The sequence below is a fragment of the Podarcis bocagei genome (genome assembly GCF_964188305.1).
Source record: "Podarcis bocagei genome assembly, chromosome: 15".
Classification (NCBI taxonomy): domain Eukaryota; kingdom Metazoa; phylum Chordata; class Lepidosauria; order Squamata; family Lacertidae; genus Podarcis; species Podarcis bocagei.
This window is the reverse complement of record NC_138141.1, coordinates 19,131,102-19,141,639: the sequence shown is the minus strand read 5'-3', so window position 1 is coordinate 19,141,639 and position 10,538 is coordinate 19,131,102. Positions and strand designations below refer to the sequence as shown.

The window sequence follows — 10,538 nt, the reverse complement described above, 5'->3', positions numbered from 1 at the left end:
CAGCTGTGACATCTCCAGTGAGAAACAGGGACACACACCCCTTACATATTTCTTTTAATCCCTGGCATGCTTCCATATATAGTAAACCTGACCTGATGGAAAGAAACGGATGCCATTTCATGTTTCAGCAGTGCAAAAATACCCTAAATCAGTTGTAGAAATCTAGACAACATTCAAAAAGTAAAAAATTGTTGCCCAGTGTAATGTGTGCAATTGAGACTTTAGACTCCTGGGTCATTGCAATGTTCACTAGCATCCACTTTGTAAGTGATATTGCTGTACAGTTTCAAAAGGTTGGATAAAGAGCTTACAGCTGGGAGTGTTTGCCACCTTTGAACCATTTTACTGATTTATAGTCAAGGGGAGGCAGGAGGGGGAATAGATGAGAGGGATTTACATGGGTAACAATTATGCTTATATCCTGTATATGTCCATAAACAGTCAACCTTATCTATCCTCTTGCAAACAGATCAAGATGAATGCACAATAAACTGGGAGTAACCCTAGTTCCCATCAGAGTGACAATTCCCAAAGTTCACTGGAAGGAGGAACTGATTATTACTTCACTTGGGGGATTGTAGCTCTGTAAGGGGGACAGGGGTCTCTGAACGACACATTCGGAACTCTGAACAATCACACATTGTTCATCTTTTCTGTGAACCACCCTGAGACCTCTGGGTATAGTGCAGTGTATAAATTCAATAAATAACAACAACAACAATTATTACTACTACCACTATTACTATTACTATTCAGCACCCCATTAACAGCTCCCTGGATTCTCAGTGTGATAACTATGACTGTTAAGGTGTATAATGGCACTTTAAATGTATGGTGTGTATGTAGTCTTGGATAGCATCAAGTTCCTGTTGGCTAGGCAAATTAGGCCACCCTGCCATATGCAAAAGAGACTTTAGACTTTGGGATCATTACAATATTCTCTAGCACCCACTTCTAAAGTCAACTGTCATTATGGTTTCCAAAGGCTAGGTGCAGTTTGTGAGCCGCGCTCTGAAACTAGCTCCGTCTTTCATTTCTGTTCTCAGGAATGGAACCAGTTCCTGGGCTCAAGGACTGGGATGGAGGGAAGCCCCATGTGTGAGCAGACCGTGCTACGTGGCAGGTAGGCAGGCTTTCAGGCTGGAAGAGATGGGAAGCTTACAGAAAGTGCTATAGGAGAACAATCTTGGTGAACAAGGGGTTAAGTGGCCGAAGGAGATTCAGCTCCAGAGGCGTTCCTTATTATTTGTGGCTGCTGCGAAGAGAGAGAGTTAGGTCAACAAAGCCTATGCCATTGGTTTTGCTCAAAACCCAGTTCCATTTGGATCCTGCACTCCCTACATTGTTTCCACTCACAGTGGAAATTATACAGACAATTTCAGGTTAGGTACTGGTTCCTGAGTCATCCTCTTGACTGATGCCATTTTCAGCACCAACTGCCTGGCAGGTTCAGATATTGTGAAGGTGGCAGGGGACTTCTTTTCACCTGAGGATGTGATGTTGTTTCCACTCAGAAGAAGATAAAGTCTCTCTGTGTGAACCCCCAAAGTAAGTCTTTCCTTTTTTGATTTGCAGAAAATACAAAGATTGTACCCTAAGTCTGCAAGAATGCAACAAAGAAGAGCCGCTATTCTATTCATTGCATTCCTGTTGTCACAGTAATATTTATATGCTAGTGGTCTAAGGGTTTCTCACCGGGTTTCCAACAAGATCCAGTTGAATATGCTTCTGGTGCAAAGTTCTGTGGAAAACTAGAAATAAAAAGTGGTGGTGACTGATGGGAAACCCCTCTGCTTCTTTCACAGAGGTGACCAGAGCACATTTCATTTCTACCATGAAACCAGCAGCATTCTTGGTCTTTGCACTGGGAGCGATTATCATCATCAGCTACACTTTTTACAGAACTGAGACCAAGGTTGGAATCCTCACCCCGTTTTCTGTATACAGTATATATAAAAAATGGTTGGCCAACCAAGAAAGTGGTACATAAAAAGGTCTATAATTGATTAATAGTTTTATGTTTCTCTGGAAAAATGATTACAACAAATATTGTGTTAGTAAGGACTTGAAAATGTTTTTAGAATGAAGAAGGAGAGCTTGAGCGACTGGCACTATCATGAAGCTGCTTGTCTTGTTTTATCAACAAAGTTTTCTTTAACCCTTTTAACTAGGGCTTTAGCTGCCCATTTACTGCCTAGTGGGTAAAAACACACCAAAACTAAGCAGAGATAAAGGAAGAATCAGTAGAAACCTTTGGTTCAAGGTTTAAAATCTCTTAAATACCTGCAGAGTATTTGTAGGAAGCTTTCTCATACTAGGTAGGTCAGACTATTGGTCCATCTATTCTAGGTCAATATCACCAATTCTGAGAGGCAGTGGATCTCCAGGATCTCAATCTAAAGTCTTTCCCTTCACACGGCTGCTATATGATCCTTTTTTGAGATTGGAAAGTCCAGAATGGGACCAGGAGCTTCTGCATGAAAATACATACTACTGAGCTACATTCTCTCCTTGTGAATGCTTGTAATAATTTCTTTCTCACTGATTGCTCCAGATTGCCATCTTTGGAGGTCTCACGGGGCAAGCAGAACGGATTCATGCTGCTACAGAAGATGGTAAGGATTTTATTTCATTAAAAAAAATCATAACCACATAAGGCATTATTTCAAGGAATATATCAGAGAGCATTTGAAACCATGTTGCAAAGCATATGTATTATTTTAATAAAGAAGGCACATTTCCCACCCCACCCCAGTAAAGTGGTAACAGACAACTCTAGTCGATAACTGGATAGAGACCTTTTAGGCTTTGAGAAATGTAAACAGCAGGTATGGAATTTTGTGGTACAATATAATGAATAATGTACAATACGATGTCGTTGTATTATTTAGTATCACAAGTGTGTTTAAGGTATTTGGGTTCTTTTAACAAAAACTTATTCAATCAAAGATAACCGAAGGAGGACTTCGCCACTCCCAAGCCACAGTGGGATGGAATGGGAAGAAAAAGATGTAAGAGGTGTTCTCAAAAAACTAGACCAGCTGATGCCCAATGTAACTTTCAAGGATATAAAGACCACCACAAGTGCCAAGAACAGCAAAGCCACAATATTAAACCTCAAGGATTCTTATTGCATTGGAGATCCCTTGATAGTTCGACTGGATTTGTACAACCATTTGGGGAACAGAAAGGAGTACGGAGGAGACTTCTTACAAGCAAGGATCTATTCTTCAAGCCTTAAGGCCGGAGCATCTGGACATATTGAGGACCATAAGAATGGAACTTACCTGGTCCATTTCACTTTATTTTGGGAGGGCAAAGTCAGAGCATCTCTCCGGCTCATCAATCCCAGTGAAGGAGTTTCTGCATTGTGGGCTGCGAGGAAGAGAGGCTACAACAAAATAGGTTTCAGGGGCAGGTTTTTAAAAGGAACATTGGATGTCTTCAGCGACTGTGGTTTTAATATAGCAACAAAAGAAGAACTGTGTGAGTATCTGGACAGGAGAGACAAGGAGTCCTTCTACTGCGTGAAACCAAAGAATGTGTCTTGTGAAGCTCTTGTTTCGCTGAAGTCCTACAACAAGCCCATCTCATATCTCACAGCCCTGGAAAAGAGACTTTTTGACAGGTATGTTCTTTTCTGTTCAATATGCAAATATCTTACCTGGGGACAGTTCTGAACTGTGCATTTGTGCTCCTGGGCAATCGGAAGGCATCAGACAAATGCCTGAGATGGATGAGTATTAACAAAAACCTTCCCAAAAAATTGCCTGAGAACAAAGTTTGCACAGAGGTGCTTTTTCACCTGTGCTTGCCATAACTGGGTGAACATTTCACTTATTTTACTTGCACTGAGACCCAGGGATTTCTTTCTTTCTTTCTTTCTTTCTTTCTTTCTTTCTTTCTTTCTTTCTTTCTCTTCAGTTCAGCAATGTGTTTGTGTGTGAGGTGCTGGTAGTATATACAAACAGGGCAAGATGATTGTCTATGGGCTCATCAACACTTCCATTTGATCCATATGGAGCTGGGGATTGAGATGATCCAAAAGGGGAACTAGAAGAATGAAAGGGGAAATTGAAAACAGAACAACGAAATCTGAATTTAACAGAAATTGTGGGTGTTCCCTTATTTTCTTACACCCCAGGCACTAATTTTACTTTTCAACACCACTAGAGGCAAAGATCCATCACAATAGTTTTTTTAACTGAAGTAACATACCCTGAATCTACCGCACAGGAAAAGTTATACGTCTGAATAAGCAGGCGAATAGTTACAGCAGCTGCTCCATGATGAGTTGGATTCGGACTCCATTTTAATTGTTTTTTATTACACCAAGGTAACATTTTAACTTTAACTTTCTCCATGGCATGAAGACACTCTGGGGTCTGCCCTTGAGACATTTCAATATAATTTCCCGTTTGCATCGAATAAGAACATGGCACTACAATAATTGTCTTGTTAGATCACAATCATCAGGGTGCTGTCAGCAGCTCCCAGCTCTTTGCCTAGGAAAGTATAAAGACAAGGGAAAATTTCTTAGTCCCTTTTTATTTCAAACTTTATAGAGAGAGACTATAGAACCCAGCCTCTTGGATAATGGTGTCGTCCCGAGTGAATCTCCACCCCCTTCTCTCCCACTTCCTCATTCGTCATCATCATTACCACCTCTGACGGTGCTGCTATGTGTCCTCTGTCTTTGAGCTCTTTGCTCTCCTACTTTTAAGGCTCGCCGTGTTCTGGGAGATGGTGGGTCTGGGATGCTTTCTAATGACAATGTGTCAGCCAGCTGCTGCTGCCCCGGTTCTGCCTTCTCTTCCTCTCCCATTATTTCCCCACTTTCCCCCTCATCTGCCTCTGAGTTGTGACCTCCCTCAAACCCCTGTTGTAAGTCTGAACTGTCTTCTTCATCTCTGGAAGGGCCAGACTGGGGAGGAGGTCTCCTCCATTCCTCCTCTGCCCAGTCCCTGACACCTGCATCGTGCTGGTTGACCAAGAGGAACTGAGACCTGCAGCTGAAGTTCAGATGGTGGGTCTGGAATGCTTTCTAGTGACAACGTGTCAACCAGCAGCTGTTCCAGCTCTGCCTGCTCCTCCTCTCCCATTATTTCCCCACTTTCCCCCTCATTTGTCTCTGAGCTGTGACATCTCGTAAACCACTGATGTAAATCTATACTGTTTTCCTCTTCCTCCTCCCTGAAGGGTTGGGATGGGGAGGCAGTTTCCACCACTCCTCCTGCCCAGCCCTGGACAATGATCCACCTATGCAAGGCTTCCATTTCCCATAGAGGCCATTTAGGTGTGTGCAGGAGGAGGTGGGTTGAAGCCATTAGTCCTCTTAGGAGGACACCTAGTCTGACTTGGATTTCATAATGGATGCTTTCTCTCTTTTGAAGGTCCAACATTGGAGCTGAGATCCCGCAGGCATTTGGGGACATTAGCGTTGCAGCTTGTGGAAGTGAGTTGGACTTCCTTTCAATTAGTTTTTATTAAAAGTTGTGTGTGTGTGTGTTGCAAAACAAACAAATAAACAAGGAGAAGTACACATAGCATCTCCACTTTTGATTCGGATAGTCTTTTTCACAGTTTGTTTGCTTTCAGTATGAGGAAACTGTTGCCATGGACATCATGCGGTTGAGGAAAAGGATAATGTTATTTCATTTTATTGCACAGTGTTTTTGTATGCTTCTTGTGTCAACATCATATGGGTAGGACTCTTAGTTATATATTTATCTATTTTAAGGTCATTGCAAGAGATTAGAGCTTGATTGGTTGCATTCAGTTGGTTGCATTGTGGTTTGTTTGTGTGTTTGGGGTAGGGCTTGTTGGGTCAGATTAGTAATATTGATACTGTTGTGGGGAGTGGGTCATTGTCTTGTTGCGCTGTATATGTTATAAAGGGGATCCGCACTGGGGTGAAGGCATCCTCCTTTGCTTGTCCCCTTCCTAGTTTAAGTTGTCACAACTTTGGTGCCATCCATCCCTAAGAATCTTATTTCCTGAGTCTCATCCAGGCTGCTGACCCAGACCTACATATCTCTTCCCCACCCAATTTTTTGTGTGCCTTGGTAAGGCTGTAGATAAATCTTGGTTTATCTTTGAGTTTTGTTTTGTTTGTTTTTTAAAGATATTTGATTCGTTGTTTTTTTTAAAGCTGAGACTTGTTGGCTTTGAATTTTCTTTGGTTTTATTCTTTATTGAGGTTTTCAGGCCCTCTGAAAATTCTTGTGATAAAAGAAGTTGGCCAAATAATTAGGATAAATAAATAAATTGTTGTTGTGTGCTGTTCAGAATCCCTGAAAATGACTCTGGCTTCAGAACTGGCATATTGTTCGCCAGGAGCAGACTTAAGAGGCAACAATAAAATGCTGCCTCTGCTAGGTATTTGCTTATTTCCTTCCTCCTCCGCCTTGGAACCTTGACTTTCCCCAAAGACTGTAGAATGCTGGTTCCCCCACAACTGTGCTGCAGTCTCAGAGTTCAGTGGAAGTTCACTGCTTGTCTCTTGATTCCATTTCTCAGGCAAGAAGACTACGGCAAGTGAGAAGTGCCAGGTTGGGATGAACTCCCCATCTCCCAGTGGCTTTGTCTGGCAGAACCAGTGGCATCCTGTGTTCTGCAATGTGTCCACATTCAACACTTTGGAGCAGATTAACACTTGCTTGGAACGAAAGCTAATTTACCTCCTGGGAGACTCAACTGTGAGGCAATGGATCGAGTATCTCACAAAGAGAGTCAATAGTAAGTTCTCTCACCTAGATAAAACCACAGAGCAGCTTCATTCCTATTTCTGGGTAAGCCAGAATCCTTTTCTGTGCCCTGAACATTCTTTATTTAATTCACTTCTACTCCTCTCTTCATCCAAGGAACAGGGGGCAGTTTACAATATGAAAACCTAAAATTACATAACATAGTAACAACAACCCCGCAACATCCATCTTCCAGACATTATTGCATTAATTCTGTTTAGGAAACCAGTTCTGCCACCTGAAATGACTGTCTCACCTATCCTTGTGAATGGGCAAGTCCTGCGTCTTCCTTGCCGTCAGATGCAAGAGAGTAGACTAGTCATTCAGAAATAAATAGCTCAGTATCTTCTGAGAGGTCAATGAACAAAGAAAGTTAGATTAATTCTATGTCTGTTCCCACATTAGCCCTTAAATATCTTGACAGCCATGGAACTGGGAAGCACCGGAATTTGATCGCTGTGGACATGGAGAGAAACATCCAAATCCAATGGAAAAAACACAACCACCCTTTAGTGACTGCTTCTGAGTATATGGTAAGAGATCATAACTACGTCGCTCGGGAGATTGACCTGGTGGCAGGTGACAAAGACACAGTGGTTGTCATCGGTCTGGGCCAGCACTTCCGCCCCTTCCCCATCGAGCTCTTCATCCGAAGGGCAATCAATGCCCGGGGAGCCATCCAGCGCCTTCTCCTGAGGAGCCCAGATACAAAAGTCATCATCAAAGGGGAGAACACCCGGGAGGTGTCCATAGAACAAGAAATATTTGCAGACTTCCATGGCTATGCCCAGCACCTTGCACTAAAGGACATTTTTCGGGATCTGAAGGTGGGCTTCGTTGATGCCTGGGACATGACAGTTGCTTACGGCATGAACATACTTCACCCACCAGATCATGTGGTTGGAAATCAGATTGATATGTTTTTAACTTACATATGTTAAAGCGCTAAAGCAAAGAGGAAGCAGAGAACTACGGGTCAGAAAACGTATCAGTGAAAGATATGGAGCACTTTATTTAAATAGTGCACTTGGATATTTTGCTCCATTGGATTTCCCTAAATACCTTTCTAGCCTTGCATCTTTCTCAAATAGTGCCTGTTGAGGTGCTTCTGGGAAGCTGCCTGGGATAGGGAGAATAATTGGTGTGGTTTTCTTCTGCACAAATATTTCTGTCAGGTAGGAGCAGACTCTTATATCTCATAGGCCGTCACCCTGGTTTTGGCTCAGGGATGGCTTTGGGGTACATAACACATCCTACTAGAGTAAGAAGATCCACTGCTCCACACTTTGAAGAATGTTGTACTTCACTATTTGACCCCTTCCCCCCATTTTATCAAAGTAGCCCCAAATGTTGTAACCTTTCTTCAACTTGATCAATTTGGTTGCCCTTTTCTGAAACTTTTTCAACTCCACAATACAATTTTTTGAGGTGAGGTGACCAATACTGACCAAGTGTGGTCAGATGCAGTGGTTTGTATAAATATTTTGTTATTTATTTATTTATTAAATTTATATACAGTGGTACCTCTGGTTATGAACTTAATTCATTCCGTTCTTAACCTGAAACAGTTCTTAACCTGGGGTACCACTTTAGCTAAAGGGGCCTCCCGCTGCCACCACACCGCCGCCGCATGATTTCTGTTCTCATCCAGTGGTAAGGTTCTTAACCCAAGGTACTACTTCTTGGTTAGCAGAGTCTGTAACCCAAAGTGTTTGTAACCTGAGGTGCTTGTAACCTGAGGTACCACTGTACCACCCTTCATCTGAAGGTTTAAGGGTGGTTCGCAAGATAATGGCATTAGGATACTGGTCTCTCTTGCTTTCAAATAAGAGATGAAGATACCTAACATGGCATTCCCCTTTTTCACAACTGACGCACACTGAGTCAGACTTCATCAAGCTATTCGCCATGGTCCTGCCATAGTTCAATTTGACCCCTTCTTGATTGAGGAGGGTCCACTAGTGCTTAACAGGCATTGCAAATTGAAGGGACACTTGGGACTCGGCTACATTAGTCAAGAAACAACGTTTTGGATGAGTTATAAACATGCAACACCAGATAATGATAATAATAATAATAAAATTTTATTTATACCCCGCCCTTCCTGGTTCAGAAAACCGGGTTCAGGATTCCACTGGAGAGCAAAAAATAAAAATCTAAATGATTTTCCATAGTGTTTTTCTTCTTTTAATTTCTGACTTTTTATAGAAGTTTTTTCCTGTGTTTACATCCACCGCTAGGGTGGGGCAATTAGCTCTCTGAGGGCAGAGGGCCTTCCCAGTAGTGGCACGCACTCTGTGGAATTCCTCCCATCAGATGTCAAGGAGATGAGAAATTATATATCTTTCAGGAGACATCTGAAGGCAACCCTGTATAGGGAAGCTATGTAAGGTTTAATATTTTTGTATATGCTGGAAGCCACCCAGAGTGGGTGGGGCAACCCAGTCAGATGGGTAGGGTACAAATAATAAATTATTATTATTATTATTATTATTATTATTATTATTATTATTATTATTATTATTATTATTATTATCTGTAGGAAGCTAGCAACTGCCAGAATTTCTTGAAAAGAAGTCCCTTATTTCTTCCATTATTGCAAACTGGAGAGAACAGATATTTTTAGGCAGTTCACAAACTTTACCTGAGCACATATCCTATTACATTCAAAACAGCTGCTGCTGTTTTAAAATCTAAAACTGTCGAAAAACTTCTGCTGTATGGATGTTTGGAGTACATTCCAATCAAAGCTAATCACCTTCAAGTTCCACAGGAGGACAGTGCAATCTTGAGCTGCAGAAAAAGGGGGAGAATGGGGCAGCAAGAAGGTTGAGGGGATCCGGGGCAGCTCCCAAACAAGGAGTGATGACGTTTGGGACAATTTACTTCAGAATCAAGGGGAATAAGACAGCATTTGGTAAAACTGTGTAAGTGTTTGTGGTGTGAGGAAAGTGGATAGGGAACATTAGCAGATCCTGTCTGCTAGATCAGGCCAAAGGCCCATCTAGTTCAGTAAGCAGGGGTTGTAGTTTTGCTGTTTTGTTTTTAATTCCTTACTTGTTCATATCCTGTACTTTATTCTGTGAACCACTCTGAAATCTTACGATGAAGGGCGTTATATAAATCTGAATGAATGAATGAATGAAATGCTAATAGTAGCATATTTAGCAGCTCTTTGAACATTGCTATAATAAATTTTTGCCACATAATTGAAAATGCACTGTTTTCTCTTTTTGGTGCTCTAGTACACATTGATTTTTCAGCAATAGCTATGAACCAGAGTTGACTTAACCATAAATCATTATTTAATTCTTCTAAATATCCCTCCCCTTTTTTGCAATAAACATCCTGGTAGTTATTTATAAATATAGAATCAATTCTTTATCCAAACCATATTCCTTTGGTCCATTTCATATCCCCAGTACTGCCAGAATTTCTGGGGACAGATTGGGGTTAGTGTGTGTTAAATTCACCTGTGTATAGTGGCACCTACGTAAATATTATCTTAAGAGTAGATTTTTGAATCTTTGTTGAGATTAATTTCATAAGCACCTTGTTACATATTCATTCATAATTTTATTTGCATGTGGCTTTCCCATAAAAAAAATCTTGCTCAAAGCAGTTTACACAACAAAGAAAACAAAAATGCATTTCAAAGTCAAACTCTGCAAAAACAATTTTGTAGTAATATAATGAAGCAACACTACAATAGCATATCCTCTCCATATTTCTCCAAAACCTGTAATGTGATTCCAGCACCTAGGTATGCTTATCCCATTAGGTCCATGGTCA

At 41.4% G+C, this 10,538-nt stretch overlaps 1 protein-coding gene across 2 annotated transcripts; it reads left to right on the top strand.

The window, feature by feature from the left end:
* The first annotated feature begins 1,350 nt into the window (after positions 1–1,350).
* LOC308574595 (NXPE family member 2-like) lies at positions 1,351–8,880 on the top strand. 2 transcript variants are annotated; one of them, XM_081172610.1, is made up of 7 exons: positions 1,351–1,548; positions 1,806–1,915; positions 2,555–2,615; positions 2,950–3,628; positions 5,394–5,455; positions 6,520–6,738; positions 7,152–8,880. In XM_081172610.1, the coding sequence occupies exons 2-7, from the start codon at positions 1,835–1,837 to the stop codon at positions 7,685–7,687; spliced, it is 1,638 nt and encodes a 545-aa protein (XP_081028736.1). In that variant the 5' UTR covers positions 1,351–1,548; positions 1,806–1,834; the 3' UTR covers positions 7,688–8,880. The 2 variants fall into 2 exon arrangements, with proteins under 2 accessions (XP_081028736.1, XP_081028737.1); XM_081172611.1 differs by lacking the exon at positions 1,806–1,915.
* The last annotated feature ends 1,658 nt before the right edge of the window (positions 8,881–10,538 follow it).

Excerpts from the sequence above, each read along its gene's own strand:
- LOC308574595 (XM_081172610.1), top strand. The coding sequence starts at position 1,835 with ATGAAACCAGCAGCATTCTTGGTCTTTGCACTGGGAGCGATTATCATC. Across the intron at positions 2,616-2,949 it reads TCATGCTGCTACAGAAGATG|ATAACCGAAGGAGGACTTCG; the intron begins GTAAGGATTTTA and ends ATTCAATCAAAG. Across the intron at positions 5,456-6,519 it reads TAGCGTTGCAGCTTGTGGAA|GCAAGAAGACTACGGCAAGT; the intron begins GTGAGTTGGACT and ends TCCATTTCTCAG.